At 39.1% G+C, this 18,446-nt stretch overlaps 1 protein-coding gene across 4 annotated transcripts in view; it reads left to right on the forward strand.

Annotated features, from left to right (window-relative positions):
- Nucleotides 1-18,446, forward strand: part of fsip1 (fibrous sheath interacting protein 1) — a 30,390-nt gene that overhangs the window by 4,651 nt on the left and 7,293 nt on the right. For 2 of the 4 annotated variants that reach the window (XM_042388406.1, XM_042388407.1), the window contains exons 8-9: nt 523-684; nt 15,046-15,201. In XM_042388406.1, coding sequence (XP_042244340.1) covers nt 523-684; nt 15,046-15,201 — 318 coding nt within the window. The remainder of the gene's footprint in view (nt 1-522; nt 685-15,045; nt 15,202-18,446) is intronic. The other 2 variants (XM_042388408.1, XM_042388409.1) reach the window with 2 other exon arrangements.

The following is an 18,446-nucleotide window of genomic DNA, read 5'->3' on the forward strand; positions in this document are numbered from 1 at the left end:
TAGACCATCAGAGCATCTGTAGGTATAAAACATAATAATTTGTGGGTTTCAAATTCATTCAGTCTTGGCCTTTTGTGTTGGATTTGTGCTCCACCTTGTTGGCGTTTGCTGATCTAGCTTTCCTCAGTGTTCAAAGGTTGCAGCTGTGTTCTTTAGTTGTGATCTTCTTTGGCATGAAAGCCCTACTGCAAGATCTTATCTCACCACTGGACCCCGATGAGCTCACCACCCACCCACTGCTTCCCTTTGGATATAATGGGAGTCTCACTGGGACAGTCAGTCACTGTGAGGAGCAGGCAATTGTTTATGTTTTGGCAGTTGACCATATAGTTGGCATGATGTGTGGTGAAGAGAGATCACCCCGATCACCAGCCAGATGTGCTTGTACCTCTTCCCTGTTTCAGACATCACTGTTACAAAGTTACTAAATATTTAATAGATAGATAATGTTTATCAGCCACAAAATAAAACAGGCCTATACCCAGCGGGCGATGACCTATTTCAGTGATGTTTCTCTTCCAGGAGGACATGTGGGCTGTGTCAGTCCTGACAGGCCAGGGTTACACCCCGCAACCCTCTGACCTGGAGCAGTTGATTGACATTGACTCCAAAATTCGCCTTCTCCTTCCTGTTGAAGAATCTCTCTCTGTGCAAAGCTCCTACACAAATGTAAGCTTGTCTCAGGTATGTATCCAACAGCCCTATGTCTACATTATAATAGCAATGGGTTTTCATAGAGCTCCATCAGTGCCTCCAGACACTATTCAAGGCTGCTCTGAGGCAAGGTCATTAAGCTTCATTACAAGGTCAGCTCAGCAGGGCATCAATGGCAACATCCCATAAAATCTTTTGTTACACCCCTATTCGTAAGAGGGAGAAAATAGTATTGTTTAAGATGCTATAATTTGGAACTGGAGGTTGGCTCACTTTTACGCATTTCCATATGAAGGCCATACTATAAAGCCTGCTGTGTATTATTTGTTCCTGCTAAAATTAATGTAAGAATTTTATATTATTTCCATGTGGTAAATCTGATGTATTTAAGCGTTTTTAATATTTAATTATAACATGATAATTAAGTTAATGCTTAGTTTATGTATTCATTGTTAATCTCTTCAGTGTTTTTTGTTATTCCCAATATTTTGCCCATACCTTGAGTTGCATTTACTGCATATAGTTAATCTTTTTAAAATGAAGCTCGTACTGCTACCACAAAGTAATGCTTACCCTTTAAAAACTGTATATTGTCTGAGTTTAGAGTATGATATTTACATCACCACCACATCAGACAGCGGAGAACCAACTTCATAGATATTTTTAACTGTAAAAAATTTCCAGGCCTTGGTCCTGGGTTTGGGCCCGCTCCTAGACATGAGCTCAGTGAGTTATCTCAGGACCTTATCTCACAGCATCTTCAAGGCCAGATGGCATGCTCATCACTTGCGTAGGCTTCAGTGGAAAATTATGTTTTTGAAGTCATAAAAACTTTACAACACAGTCTTGCGAACTCAGGGTGCCATTTTCTACTATCACTGTTGGATGAAGACAAGGAAAAACAACAGTGTTTGAATCACAATGCTGAAATAGCACATGATCTATGCCCTTTTGTCCTGAATATTTATGTTGGTAGTCTTATAATTTCACTTTCCCACTAAATTCGTCTAATGTCATCTGAACCAATCAAGCATAACATTTAAAGGTATTGAGGCACTGTATTAATTTATGCTTTGCCATGTAGTAACTGTTTGGATGATAAGGGCTGTCATTATTTCAGATGTCTTGAGCTGATGTAGTTTTGAAAGTTGCATATAATTGAGGTTTTGATAAAATTGAATGTGACATGAAGCATCACAGGACATGCAAAGGCATTTTTAGTGTGAAGGTAAGAAAGTTGGTGATTTGAGGGAATCAGATTTAATCATAGACTGTAGAGATGGATGTAGTGAGGTGTGACGTCACCCACTGGTTTGCATTGGAGCCAGTTTTAAGCCCAGAGTTGCAGCTTACAGTCGGCGCCATCTTTTCTGTTTGGAGCCAGGACCTTCCAAATAAGGAGTGGAGGGTGTTGCCTTTCACACCCCACTACCTCAGACCACAAAGAACGCTAGCTTACGGGGAACACCCAAGCCCCCAGGAAGAGCGCTGGGCTTTGAAGCCAATTTGACATAGAGGCCAAACCATGTAATTACAACGTCACGTGATGCTATTGGGCCATTCAGTATGTATTTCTAGAGAGAGGTTGATGCTTTTTGGAGCCAGCATCTAACCATCAGTGGTACTGTATTGCACTTTACAGTACTTCCACATTGACTTCAACCTCAAACTGTGGCAGTTGCCACTTAATCCACAGTCTTACTAAGACAGACTGAATCTTCCAAGCTTAGTTTTCAGTACAAGAAAACTAAATCAGTTTCAGTTTAAATCAGTGCCACTGAGAATTAATTGAACCTGACCAGATGCAAACATGATCAATATTTGAAGTAGTTTGAGTGTACTGTAACACTGTGCTGCCTCAATAATTGTGACTGTTGCTTTAAAGAGATACTCCAGCAATACAGTATCAAACTTCCATTAAGTTGAGTTGAGAGGAACTAAGAAGAGACAGATTAAAAATAGAAAAATTGAAATATCAGAGGCTGAGATATCCTGACTTAAAACACTGGAGCCTACATTTCCAATAGCGCAACTGGACTAAACCCCCCTCACACCCTTTTTTTCAAACCCCACACCTCCAGTTTGTAATGCACATGTAAGTCTTAAGTCCAAGTCGAGACAACCCTGATGATATCAGTTATTTTTTCAAACTTTGGAAATCTCCTTCCCCAACCACAGGAGACTTTATACAACTGTTGAGTAGCACTCCTTGTGACAAGGACTGAACCTCATGCGTAAAATCGTCAGAGTGGCCCTTTAACTAAAACTCCTTTTCAAAATCAGACAATCCACCTTTTTCGGAAGACTTACCCCTCATGATGTGTAGTGGACTTTTGGCCAATACTAGAAAACTGTGATATTACTACGTAGCTGGATGTGTTACTTTGTATAACCTACTTTCCCTCTGTTCCTGCCCACCCTTTAATCATCTTGCATGGTTACAGAAATTTTGGGAAAGTAAAATTCCCCAATATCCATCTATCATCTGCTAGCCATTAGTGTTGAAATTGCTGATGCAGGCATTCCTTTTCAAATGAAGTAAAATATGAATTAAACAATGACACAAAACTTTTGTCTCTCAAGTAACTGGTTGCAGATGATTCACTTTCAGACTGCTAAAAGGGTAAAAACATTTTACGAAAAAGCAAAAATTCACTTAACTGTTGTCATGCGGTGTAGAAAATAAAAAGTGAAAGGTTGGTGAACACCACAGTTGTAGTGCTTAAAAAGTAGCCATTTCCTTACGCTACCTTTATCCCATTTTACTATTATGGCATATACTAAAGGTAGACTGCACCAGCAATAAATCTCTTTCAGAGCCAGTCTTTCATTCCACATCAGTGGCCATAAATCCTAAAGGTGGTCATAAAAGTAAATATGCTTTTGTTTTTTGGTTACCTTTCTTTGCAGAAGTTTGCACCAGTCAGAGTTCCTAACTGAAACCATTTGGACAGGAACTTAGGAACCTGATTGTTTGGCTGCTCATTCCAAGGCAGTCTCTAATGAACACAGAGGAGAGCATCACACTTTATTATCTCTGTTTCAACACCACTGAAACTGTTTCTCCCTGAGATATTTAATCTTAGATTTTCATGTTTGCTATTGTCTCCTGTTCTCTGGCAATGTCAGATCAATCATCAATCACCTTTTACTTACATGAAAGAAGGAGTTATTCTCCTCTCCCTAGTGAGCACTCGCTCATAAAGGATCAGTCAGGTCTTGAAAATGTGACTTCAGATCTTGGCAACATCCTTTCCCAATAAGTTGTGATTGATATTCTGAGGGAAAAGTGAGGCATTCCAGTGCAGTCACCTTAGTAGTAGCCTGTCTGGGAAAGCAAGTCCTTCGCTTGGGCCTGTGACGGTGAATACAACATGTGAGGCCTGGCACCATCTCGGATACTGCCACAGTAGAGAGTCAGCCCCCCATCAGAACGTAATTACAGGACTGGTGAAGGTTGAGGAGAGCCTGATCCAGAAAAAGAACAAGGCTTTCCCTTTCATTTGGAGATATTAACACATGCAGAACGGCTTACTACATATGAAGGCTACTGTAAACTGGATAAGAAAACCAGTGCCCATATATTTTAGCCAATCAGCTACTTGTAGATATACAATTTTATGAGATGTAAAAGGGCGTACTGGGATTGAGGTGGTCGTCTGTGGATTCTGGGTTTTAGATTTGCATCTGTAGCGATAAAACACACATCAGGGCACTGTTTGTCTTTCAGGTTTTTCCATCTCTACATATATGGCAATGCAGTGGCAGGTGGATATTATATTGTACCGACTGAATGATAAGGCACAAACAATAGGGTCAGTATTTGTGGAAACACAGTGTCACCCATCACATAGCCCCACGGTGAGTCATAGTGAAAGTACTGATGAGAAAAAGGCTTGTTTTCTTTGCCTCTGGCTCTATGATTTTTGATGACCGGAAAAGGGTCAGGTAGGAACAAACCATACTTGAATTATCTGGATTGAGTGGAATTGAAACACAACTTTGTACAGTGTTTTCCTTGGACACAGTTAATATTGTGTTAATGACAGCATTGCTCCTTTTGCATTCTTCATTTTTTACTCCCTTTTTTAAGGCTTCAGCTGAAAAAGCCTTTCTGTCATTAAAAACATCTGTTGGCACAAGGGATTAATGTATAGTACACTCCTCCTACTGTACCACTGTGTGGTAATGCCTGCACCACCCACAGTTTGAAGCCAGAAAAAGGAGATTGTGTCATGAGAATGAGCTGGTGTTGGGTGTTTTGTGACATGGGTGTGTGTGTGTGTGTGTGTGTGTGTGTGTGTGTGTGTGTGTGTGTGTGTTTCACAGATCAGAATTACATATGTCATTCTTTCAAATGTGGGTTTTTGAATGTGTGGTTACAATGACAAATTATGGTTTTCAGTCACTGTCTCACTGTATTTGATTGCATCTGATCCCTCCGGTAATCAGCAGGGCTTCAACTCCTTCTGTGATTGCATAGTAACTCCAGCTATGTTTCCGTTGTGTATTGGTTGGCTATATTTTGATGTAAGACTATGAGGTCACTCAGTCACATTGTGTGGTTGCTGATGAGCACCCATGATTTTAACTACAGCAAATGTTAAGTGTGAGAGCAGAGTTTTGGGCAGAAAACGCCCTTTTGACCAACACACTGTGGTCAGCAGATAGTCTGCAAATTTCTTATTTGGTCCGGTCATATAATTTAGCAATTGTGGAAAAGGTTCAGTCATATTATATCCATCTTAAATGTAGGCTTGTTTTTATTTTATATCACCAAACGTGAGCTGTATTAGAGGTCAAAATAGATTGTACCGGCTGACCTCAGCTCAAAGTCCACAAACAGTTTTCACATGTTCAAGTATTTTAAAGGCTTTCACCAGATTTCATCATGTATTGTGTTCCTTGGGTTCAAAATAAATCACAGCTAGTATAAAAAGTTTTAAAAGGTAAATTTAGTTTTTAACAGAACAATATGTTTCTCTCCAATAGCTAAGACAGCAGGATGATAACAAGTATAAATTATCCTCTGTGCTACGGAAGAACCTGTCCTCTCTGGAATATGATGTTCATGTCCCTACTGAAAAATTGAAAATATGTTAATCCACTCCAGAACAGGGATATGACCATGTTTTGGTCAGCAACCAGCATTCAGCACTTTTTACACTGCTGATCAACTTATCAGTGAATGAATGTGTCATCTTAGCTTGAAAAATAAATTTTAAAATAATATTTTTCACCTTTGTATTCATGATTATATGAAAAGTCTAATATTGCAGCATCTTTGGCTTTGATATTCCTTTGATGGCTGGACAGCGGCAGGGTGAGAATTAAGATGTCAGGTTGTCATGTGGCATGCTTGGAGTTTTTCACAAGGTTAACTTAGCCAAGAAGAATAGACTCCACACCCTTCCCCGCCCTATAATTCCCATGAGACGCAGTTTATTGTCTTCTTATAAACGCCTCTCCCACTGGTGTTATCCGCAGCAGCAGTTGTGTTAAGTGGTTTGGAGAGGTTTTTCCTTGTCATGGTTGAGATTTAACAATTGGCGGTTCCATTCATTATGGTACTAGATTAATCAGTCAAAAATCTAACAATAAAGGAAACTTAAAATATTCGCTAATCTTCTGTCTCTGTGACCAAAATTAAATAAGGTAAAGTATTTTAGAATATTAACAATGCCACTACAGTTGCTATGTCTGAATAAATGGCTGAGCTCACTTAAAAGAATAGTTTTGGGAAATATGCTTATTAGCGTTCATTTCGAGAGTTAGATGAGAACAGTCAGTTAGCTCAGCATAAAACTGCTAGCCTAACTGGCTCTGTGCAAACGTAATAAAATCTGTCTCCCAGCACCTATAAAGCTCACTAATTAACACATTATATCTCATTTTTTTAATCCATTCAAAAACTGATGTGTAAAATGGTAAAAACGTCATGTTTCTGTTTTCCCCTGTTTCCAGTTTCTGTACTAAGGTAAGCTAGACAGCTGCTGGCACTAGCTTCATAGATACGAGAGTTGTAGCGACCTTTTCATCTGACTCTCGGCAAGAAAACGAATAAGCGCATTTTCCTAAATGTTGAATGTCGAATGCTCACAGTCCCACATTTTATTTGAAAGTACCACCTCATTGTACAAGACTGTTGCACAGCTGAAATGTAGGTCAGATAGGCCTATTGTGCTTGACAATACACAGCACGTGTCACTGGGGGACAAGAAGTGCAAAAAGATGCTTGGAAGTTTTTTCTCTCCAGATGCTTCTGATAAATATTTAACATGGTCTGCTTCTTAAGCTCTTTGTTCGAATACATTTTGTCCGTCTCATTATTTGGCAAACATTAAGGTTACCTTCTCTTTGCACAATGATGATGGGTGGAGATGATCCTATAAGTCTCTTAAGCACAGTAAAAGCCATAGACTGTGAAGTATTTACAACAGTTTAGATGGATCTCATGTGCAAGGTTGTCTTTCACAACCTGAACAGTAAAAAATTCAAACAGATAAAACCAACGTTTTTCAGACCTTTGATTGATTGCTCTATGGGTTATTCTTTTAACAACATGTTGAGAAAGTGCAGGTGATGTGGACATTTTGATGCAATATCACATTCAACATGATTTTTTGACTGAAGGATGCATCAGGAGGTTTCGATCAGTGAGACAGAGATTGCTCCAGACCACCCTCAGTTCTGAAAAAGCAAGTATAAAAGTCCAGATGACCCACAAGTGAATCCTCTAATACTTAAGGAATGTTCAGCAATCACCAAATCATCTATTAGGGATCCAGAAAAACTAAATAAAAACATAATGTCTGGAGAGGCAAAAGACAACTTGGATACAAACAAATATCGTATTTGGGGCATTTATAAAACAATGTTATTCAAACCTGACATTTTCTCTTATGGAGCAGTTTTAGATAGATCCACAGTCTAACTTCACAGAGAAGGAGGGAGAGGAAGGGATTATTGTGTTAAGAGTTAGACCGTATCTTAAAAGGCAAGTGTTGCAGGATTAAAAACATTTGTTGCATTGCCTTTCCTTACACAAGAGTCAGCATGCAGGTAGGTATACGGCACACAGCTGTGTTACAGCACCTTTTCCTCAGAACCTAGCAGATGACTACAGGTCACGGCTGGGCAAAAAACAAAGAAAAAAGAAAAAGAGAAGTCAAGACTCTCAGACGTAGCTTCCGAACAGCTTACTCCAGAGCTCTCACACGGAGTGCTCGTGGCAAGGCATGTGGACAGGCCTTGGCAGGTAGCCTGGGTCCACGTGGCATAGTCAGAGCTTCTACTACAGATATGCAGAGAAACAGAGGGAGAGTACAACAGCAGCCATCTATGGGTGAGTCAGCAAGGCTGGCTCCCTTTCATCACAACAGCATTGTCCGTTTGCAATGTGCAGCCAGAGGCCATTAACAAGATGTATTGTCTGCAAACACAGGGGGATATATTTTCCAGTTAGAAGAAATCAATTTCTAGAGAAGTATTTTTTATTTGATGTTTATTTATATACGGACAAGTATATAGTATGAACTTATGCCACATACCACAGCATTTATAGCCTACGCTTTTGCAATCCTCGTCCCTATGGGCTTTTAAAACACATAAAACTCAACAGTAAAATACATATGAAATTGCACAAGACTCAACAATATATATACATACATTTAAGCACAGAACACATAACTCAACAATACATACGCACACATTATAACACAAAACTCAACAACAAAGTACATACAAAGAAGTGCAAAACACAAACAACTGACAAACATACCATATAAGTTTCAGAAAACAACAAGCACCAGATCACTCATGACTACATGACTGATCCCTCTTTAAAAACTGTTTCAATTTGAGTTTAAAATGTTCCCAGTCATAATCCATTTTGAGCTCTGTGGGTAAAGGGTTCCACATGTTGATCCCCCTGAACAGAAAAAGCAGCCTGTGAGAATTTACGAAAGGGCACCTTACAATACCCAGCAGACGCACCTCATGCTTCTGAAACCCTGAGAGGAGCCTGGTTATTTAGGCATTTATAGATGAATTTAAGGTTAGCAAATTTCATAAAATTATCAAAACTTAAAATATTTAATTTCCTAAGAACATGGCAGTGGTGTGATCTTATTGATTTCCTGTCCAGAATATGAATTGCTTGATTGTAAATCATCATGCTGTTTATGACCAAGAAATCTATCAATATATCAGACACTACAGGCATTATCAAGTGCACCTTTAGGATCTAATGCAACAGCCCTATTTTTTCTGTAAAGCATATAATGTTCAGTGTTTGTTGATACTGTCAGAGGCTGGGATGATGTTGCATTATACTGAACCACTAACTACAACCTCAGAGATGTCCACAATATAGACGTGAAACAATACACTTCAAGCTTTAAAAAGAAACGAATTGTTATTGGATTGCATTAGATCACCTAAAACACTGAAACCTCAGTGTATAACAAATACATGCTGTTTTCATTATTTGTGTAGTCTGTTTTTTAATGAGTGACTCAATGCAACCAACAGACATTTTTAATAAAGTGGACCCAAAGTCAAGGCCAATGAGCCATTTTGTGGCCACTGCATACCAAAACATGCTCGCAATGTTGTCTAGCATCCACATCACATCAGTGCTTTTTGAGGAAACACTCAATGAGTGTTCCCCTTGGTTGGATTTGTGTAACTCTTAAAAATTACCCATAATTCTCTATGATGTGTAGCGTCTCCACTGATTTTTGGTTTTAGCTAGTTTAAAACTGTGTTGAAAAGACCACATGTTTTACAAATTAGTTTTGTTTGAACGGTACAGTAGCTTTTATGATTTTACTGTTGACACTTCCCTGGATTTGCTGCCTCAGAACATGCTGGCGGTGTTATGCATGTTTTGAGTGTGTAAACAAGTTCATCAAGCTCTCCTTCTGGTTATTGGTCTAGCTTCGGACAGTCCTAAACACCTAATGCCAGAAGGAGGCTGACGCAAACAGTGGGCCATCACACTCTGTTGTTGCCCTGTAGAGATATACATATCGCAGCAGGATGCAAGGGAACACTGAAGCGTGAGGGTGACCTAATCATGTGTCTTGTTTTTCTATCTGTATCTGATATTGTGTCTGCATGAGAGGATCCAGCTGTTATATTTGGCGATGTGCACCGCAGACGCGACCCACATTTGAGCGCAGAAGAAGCTCTGGGCTACCAATCTCAATGGCTCCCTCCACTGTCTAACAAAACTAATATGATTGACGTGATACAATTTTTACATTCCTTAATGGGGAACATCAATATATAGCGCATTCTGTATTGCTGAGTGTTAGGCATCCAAAATTTGTTTTGAATTAATTTGAAATGAAATGTTTGGCATAAAATAATCCCCATTATTTATCTTATTTCATCACTTTGGATGACAGTTGAAGCATCCATCAACCCCTGCAGCTGTTTCACACTGAAACACCATGACAACTTCAGGATGGAATGTATTGCTTCTATTTGAAATAATAAAATTGATCACAGGATATCAATAAATGCTTAATGAATGTGAAATACATGCTTGATTAGAGTTCTAAAAGTCATACAAATACTATACTGACAGTGTTTTTTTGCTCATGGCAATTGGCAAGTAGTTAAGTTTTTTTTTTTCATGTTATGGGAAAGCAAAACCTCAACCATAAGGTAAGCCAAGGACAGCTTCTCAGCAGCTGTCATATGCATGAATGGCCCCTTTCTCTCTTTTAATAACATCCACTTTGCATTCAACGTGCACTTGGCAGTCAGTGTAATACTCAATGCAGCTACAATGCTGCACTTTATATCAACTTATGACGCTAATGCAACATCAAATTCCAAGGCTTTCGTTTGATATTTGATCAATAGACTGACATACTTTCCTCTAAAAAAAAGCTAATTTTGTTTGACATGTGTTTCACACTTGAAGAAAACAAAGTCCAGATCTTTGTGGCCTCCCAGCAGTCTTGTGACCCAGCTAGGTGATGTGATTATTGGAGATCTTCAACAGCATGTCAAGTGGCTACTCAGAGGAGAGCCAATTACCTTAATTTGCTGATGTTCAGATAAGCTGAACACAGGTCTCTCTCCCCTGCTCTGTTTGGAAGTCACTCAGTTTAACCTCATATTGAGTTAACACTACCACACATTCAAAGAGAAGAAGCACAAATACTGTAATGTAATAGAACAATCTCTGGAGTTTAAGGTCAAGAATCATTATTCTGTTAGTCCTCTCCAAGAAGTGAATCATTACTACAATTGAACTGGCACGAAAGCAAAGACTAATTTACTGTTTATTTTTGCCAGTGCCTTGGAAACACATCCAAACTTGTTTCACTCATTTATAATTACTGCTTAATCAATTATATATTTAGAAAAATTGTGAGCAAAGTATCGCAAAGAATACACATAGGCCAGTCAGTCTTTTATGAAACAGAAATGAACCCTTTCTCAATTTAATACTTATGATCTCATACAGTTTTCAATCGTCACTTGTCACATATTATGAGTTAACGATATAAAACGTGTTTCATCTTGACATTTCATGTCAACTATTATTTCAACTATTGGATGGATTGCCATGAAATCATTGATAATCTCCTGACTTTTCCTTTAGCGAGCCAGCAAGTCGAAGGTATCCAGTGAAATATCTCAATGTCTACCAGATGAATTGGCACTATGTTTTGTACAGATATTCATGAGTTCCCAGACAGTGAAGCCCCTGACTATTGACTGGATTGCCATGAAATTTGGTGCTGACATTTCATGTTCACCTCAGGATTAATTGTAAAGAGTTTTCATCTAGTGCCATCACTTGGTCAAGTTTTTAATTTGTCCAGTACTTTGGTTTTGAGTGAAAAATTGACAACTACTACTACTATGAATACAGACTTACCAACCGTGTCTATGGGAGTGTGTCTGTGTGTTTGTGTTCAGTTCAGCCTCTGACTGAACTCAGACCCAGATAGCATATGGAAGTGGGCCACTTCGGGCAATGATGCGGCACTGCTGGCCTTCTTGCCTGGACAAAATGGATGTGAGCCTGAAATGGCCCACATGTAGCTAATATGGCCCAAATATCCCAAATCAAATGTGGGCCTTTTTTGGTAAAGATGTGGTGCTCTCAGGTATGTGTATTCTGGATGTGGGCCAGTTCTGGTTTATCTGGTTTGTTCTTGGTTGACATACAGCTTGCTTGTGGCCCAGATCTGGGAAACAGGAGCAGACTGCCCAAGTGCCGTCATTCCATGCGGTATGTGGGCTGGATGAAAGTGCCGAAAGTGTCGGGTGTGGGCTGGATCTGGGCCACAGTAATTTTGCTATCTGGGGAGCTCTTTCTGTTATTTCCCTCCAGTCTTTTTCCTATTTCCCCTTCTCTCTGTACATTTATGAAGCACATCCATAAAGCCCTGAGATACGTACAAATTTTTCCCTCAAGTTGAGACATTTTCGTCTTTGCATTGAATTGGTGCGTAATCACACTATGTCTAAAATTCGCTCTGTGTTCTACACAGTCAGTCTTGTTTTGATATATTGGCACATAGAATACAATCTTGTTTATTGTGTTTGTTGAATTTATTATTGGCATATTGAAGGTTAATTATAAAAATGAAACTCAGTTGCAGTGTAAGAGAGGAGTGGTTTGCGCCCCATAAACACTGTACGTTAGCAATATGTCTCAGTACTGGTTTCAATGGGACTAAGAAAATTTTCCTGGGACTTTAGGGGTGTGTAACTGAAACCCAGGTATCACCTGACTTAGCCTAATAGTCGTTACGTATGTAACAAACTATGTAAACCACTCAAATTAGCTTGATTTTCCATTATTGTAACCAAACTTGTTCCTGTGAAAGAGAAGATCCAAGTCTACGACGACTAGATGAAGAGGAGGATAAAGCCAGGAAAGATGATGTGTAATTTTTGGACCATCTGTCTTTGCTGTAATTAGGGTCAGATTAGTAAGGTTTATTCTAAGAGACTGTGGACTTGCCATTTACGTACACTCATCAGAATTTATAGGGTGTTAATTTAGCCAGGGAAAATTGGTTTATTAAGAAAATATGTAACATACATGCCAAATTCATCTGAATTTGGTCAGTGATAGTTTTATCAACGCTAAGCCTTGCAGGCAATTTAGAAGTTTAGAGTCTATAGATCTTGAAAAGTAGGGCAGCGGTTGTTTCCAAATTAAATAAACTGTTTCTCCCATAGATTTGGGCCTTTTTAGAAACATGCATTTAGTGGTGTGAGGATGGTGGTAAAGCTAGACTTTAATTTTTATTTTTCCTGGTTGGAATGCTGTGTTTCTCACTCTGGTTCATGACAGGAGTCTGATCCCGGCGTGGTCCTGGCTTTTGTAGTCTGGGTGAGTGAGTCTTAACTGAAGGGCTCTAGTAACGACCACTTAAAAGAGGCTTCAGATAGAAGCTGTCATTATTTCCCTTAGGGAGACAGAGGGCACTGGTAGGTAAGGCCACACACACTTCGGAAAAATCTAGGATGTTCTTGTTTTTGTAAAGTGTTGAATATTTCTCTTTAAATTTAGTCAAGCCACATCGGTATAATTTAGCCTATTAAAATCTGTGTAAATGTTGTTAGTCTAGTAAGCATGTCTATTTCGCAAAAGGTTTGCTCTTGTCAAAATACTCTCAACTCAGCTGAACTTCTCTCCTTCCCTGGATTTAACTGAGATTACATCCTATCATAAATATGTCATAATAGATTTAGTAACTCAATGTTCAAGTTCATAATTTCTGTTGGTTCTCATTGTCTCTAGTAACCTACCATTTTGCTGTATGAAAGTCCCTATTGAGATGTCAACGTTTTATGAAATATCCATCAATTTCAACATTATTATATCATACATTCGCCTGCCTGGCATCCAGACTAACCGAGGGAGATGGAGATTTCAACCACATGGCACTGAACTGACACTCACAAACAGCCCTGTGGTTGGCAACATCCTCTCAGACCCAACTATTTTTTTTAAAAAGCTTTTATAGATTTTTATAGAGTAGTTGTGTATTTTTAGAGGTCAGAACATGACCCTACCACAGGTCACTCATTGGTCAGTCTTTACTGTGTTGTTCTTTGTGCCATGTATTTTCCACCCAAGCCTGTAAAGACATAAGCTGTGGGTGGGGTGAGGAAAGAGTTTGACACATCCTTTGAGAGTTGACACAACGATGCTAGCCTTTCTACACCCACTGTTCATCATGCTACATCTGCAGAAGCTATTCCTTTAACGTAGCGTATCAACGAGGTACTAAACTTAAGACCTGTTTAATTATTTGTGATTAACCTTACATCTAAAGATGTGTCATTTGGATCTGTATGACTTCACTCTAGATTGTTCTCTTTCTGTATCCAAGCCCCAATGAAAAAGATCCATCCTGTGGTCAGAAAGACAAGCCTCTCACTTATCAGCCGGTCCTCCAGGCATGACTCTCCCATTTCCTCCTGACCCATTTTCAAAGTTTGCCTTGGATGCAACTTCATTGTGTCAACCCAGTGCACGTGGACACCATAAATTTGTGATTTATGTTTGACCCCTTGTGGATCCTAGCTGTAGCTGAGGTATTTGGGCTTTCTCAATTCTTATATGAGTATCTGATTTTATGGTGCATTCACATGCTCCTTGGATGGTCCCAATTCCCAAGTTGGGAAGTTGTTCTTCCGACTTGTGTGTGTTCACAAGCTTTTAAGTCGTAAAGTGGAAACAACATGGATGCTACAAAGAAGATGTGTTGTATTTTGTCCCAGACTTGTTGCTGCACCAGTACATTCCCTAAAACCACTAAAATATTGCTTTACCTGACTTGTTATCAGGGTTAATGCTAATTAATAACTTTTCTAACTAATCTAGGTCACTCTAAGTGTACAGCAACTAACAAGTACAACCTAATACCATATCACAAATCACATGTGAGCAAAAAATTGATATGCAATACGTGAATTAGTAAGTTGTTGCCATCAAATGCTCCTGTGTATATGACGTCAACTTTTGGCAAGTCGTGTACCAAAATAATTATAATAATTTCAGATTATTCCGACAGCACATGAATGCCACATTACCCTGTGCTAAGCAAGAGAGAGCGATTGGAGTATATTAGTCTCTGCATCAAGCTATTCATCTTTAAGATGTACCCTAATCATGACATTTTAACAGATATGAGCATACTGTAACACAAGGACTGTAACACAAGAGTCTTGAAGGAATGGAAAAGTTTCACTTGAATTCACTGTGATTAACTGTTATATGGTTTTGATCCCTATCTAAATGTTTACGAGTGGCAGCCATGAGCTGTGAGTGCCCAAGTATGTCCACATGTGAGCTGAGTTGTTTGCTCCCTGTGAGAAACAGTCGTGTCTGTTGTGTATCAGGGCCGTGGCTCCGAGGTTATTGGCTGGAAGTGTGATGGGGACCCGCAGCCAGGAGAGAAGGTCCTGCAGGATATAAAGGAGAGGAGAGGGCAGGAGAGGCGGCTCCAAGAGATCCAACAGCAGCTGGAGATGCTGGGCCAGGGCCAAGAGATGACTGTGAGTTCAAAGCAGCCATGTTCGTTCACACACTCACACAACAAAACACATGCTCACATTCGCATAAGTACTGTGCTGTGCATTAAAGCGTTCCGCAGAGCTTCTATCCATAGACACGTGTGTGACAGATTATTACAAGCACACAGCTCATTCTCAGTCATTCTCACAGGGGGAAGATGAAATCACATGCAATATTCGTGTCTCTCTAGGCCCATATTTTTTCTCTTTTTCCCCATCTTCCTGTTCTGTTTCACTCACACACTTTAGTATTAGTTAATGGTTTGATACAAAATTTATGTTGTTTTGTAGATTTCTTTTTTCAGTAGGGGTTCAATTTCTAGCTCTGCTTTGCTTTGTACATGGGTTTGATCTTACAGTGAGGATGGTTGTTAACTCCACTGATGGCCTTTTGTGCTACATGGTGTTTCATGACTTTCTAACATTCTTCGCTGAGATTCGATGTCCACACTCCACAGTGTTCCTTGGAAACCATTGAGCTCTGTCTGGTTTTAGGAGCCTTTGCAGAGTTACAACCACAGAACTGTCACTCTCTCCCAAAACCCTGTAGCTAAAGGCACAACACAGGAATGTTTTAAGAACAAAGGTGAATAGGCCTGATTTTTGTTTTCTCTGGCTTTTATGACTTTAAATTTTATGTGCAAGAAAAAGGAGAACATTAGAGATAAATTTAGTGGTTTGACCCTGTCATTGTAAGAGTGGATAGCTTCTCCAAACTACCTGTTTGCTTCCTCTCTGCGCTGCTGGAGACGGAATGCAAATTTAAATGTATTCATTTTACCAACACATCAGTTCTCACACTGGTGAACCACAACATGATGTACACAGTATATGCCTAATTTAAACATAAAAGATACCCTTTTTACTCAGAAACAGTGAGGTAATAAAAATGTTAAGTAGCAGCCACACCCTTACATTAAACAAGGCACCATGTCATGCAACCAAGACCTATTCCTGGCCTAATTAAGGAGAAACCAATGGAATTTTTTGCTAATTTAGCTCCATTTGAGGAAACAGTTTACTCATGATCACAAAACATCAAAACCACCAGTCTCTTAACTACTGGTGTTTCTAGACACCCTCTGCTTTTAGCTATGTGTCACAGTATTTTATATACTGTCACTAAATGACTGAACTGTGTGAGTGACTGCAGTGTAAACAGCATACTCACTGTGTATATTCTCAGTGCCACCAGCCTTGTTTTGTGGTAGAGAAGATTTATTTGTATGGAATTTGTCTGGGAGGCCATTCTTAAACAGGATCACACGGCTCCAGTGTACTCATAAAGTTGATTTGTGTAACATCAATAACTCAAATGTCTCCACACAGGCTCTTGTGTGTATCAACTATGCAGGTTTTATACTTAGTTCTCTGGTGGTTTAAAAGCATGATAACTAAGAATAAATTAGTTTGTGAATAGAGAACCAATTTTCGGAGAGCCAGTTTTGTTGAGCAATTAGGTCAAAGTAAAAGCAAGAAAAGGCAACATCCTTTTAGAAGAATCAAGTATTTCCCTAAATGCTACCAAAAGGAAAGGAAAAGTTTACATAGTTTGGTACATTTGCTACAACTGTAGCGCATAGTTTGGCATTTTGCGGTATATACTTATTCGCTTTCTTGCCAAGAGTTAGATGAGAGGAGCACTACTACTCTCATATATGCATGTTAAATATGGAGTGACAGCCAGGAGGCAGTTAGCTTTGCCTAGCATAAAGACTCGAAGCAGGGGGAAACAGCTAGCCTTTCACCAAAGTTCAAAAGTCTGTTTGCCAGCACCTCTGTATCTTGTTTGTTTAATCCATAACAAAAAGAAATATAGAAACAGTTTGTGGTTTTAGAAGGAGAATTATTTGCTCTAACTGTTTCTTAGTGAACAACAGTTCATTCATCCACCCAGCACTTCTACGCATAAATGCTGATTGTTGGCTACCTCACAGAGACAACAAGACTCCAGGAAGTCACTGCACCCGGCTGTTTTTAGTTAAAATATAATTAGCACACATAACTCCCTACTTGTTTTTACATTTCCATTTGTATTATATGAGATATAATATGTTAATAAGTGAGCTTCAGTGGAGCTGGTAGGTGGATTTTTGAACTTGAGAGAGCCACAGGCTAGCTGTCTCCCCTTGTTTCCTATGCTGCACTAAGCTAATTGCTTCCTGGCTCCAGCTCTATTAAAATATATACTAACATACATACTAAGCGCACAGACATGAGGGTGATATCGATCTTCTCATAACTGTCAATGTTGAATTACTCCTTTAAGTAGTAATATTGGTTGCATTTTCATAATTTTTGAACTGTAGTACACCTTTTTTTTTAGCATGCATAGCAGCTCTAGAACAGTAAACCACTAACACTACTGTATATGAGGTGATATCATTCACTTGAAATTACTCTGAAAATCTAGTCCATATACAGTTATAGAAACTGTGATACTGTGGACCAGATGCTATTTTTTCTTTGCCTGTTCAACAAAGTCTTATTTTGTCTACTTACAGTAAGTGATGACAACAGTTAAATGTAAATACTGAATTCCAGAGAAGGGAGCAAACATAAGTGGTTGACAGTTCAAGATTTTGTTTTTGGAATATGTTTGAAATAAAGATGTTTAACCGAAGCACCATATCTCTATAAACTATCAGGATTTATTAGATATTAAATGTTTTCCCTCCAAATGGGAAGCATGAGGCTCTATGTTTAGTCTGGCCTGGTGCTACTGTAAAGGCAGAAAATGTTAAAAGGTCAGTCTCATACATCTTAGTAGTGACTGCAAATTCTCTGCTCTACTTCATTTTGATTGATTCCAGAATGTGATGTTAAGAATTCAAGTGTTTGTCTACAGATCTCTCTGATTTACCTTTTTGTGGTGCTTTATTCCAACAAAAGCTAGGTTGTGTTGGAATCAAATCTGAGTGTCTTCCCTCCTTCTCCTGTCTTTCATCCCTAACAACCCCACTTCCAGTGAAATTAATCTCTTTGCCAAAGAATCTGTCTCCTCTCACCTTTGATTTTCCAGGTTTTTTTTTACTGTTAATAATATTTGCCTGTGCAGTAAGACCTTGGCCTTTCCTCCACAAAGAAAGATATCATTGATATGACATGTCATTGTTCTTTGTACATTTTTTTGGAAATACAGTAAAGAAAAGTTCAACAGGGCTGTTTCCAACTGTTAAAGCTAAATCTGTGATACTCAACAGCCGACCCTGGGCTGATTTTCCTGC

Source organism: Thunnus maccoyii, chromosome 16, assembly GCF_910596095.1.
Source record: "Thunnus maccoyii chromosome 16, fThuMac1.1, whole genome shotgun sequence".
NCBI lineage: Eukaryota > Metazoa > Chordata > Actinopteri > Scombriformes > Scombridae > Thunnus > Thunnus maccoyii.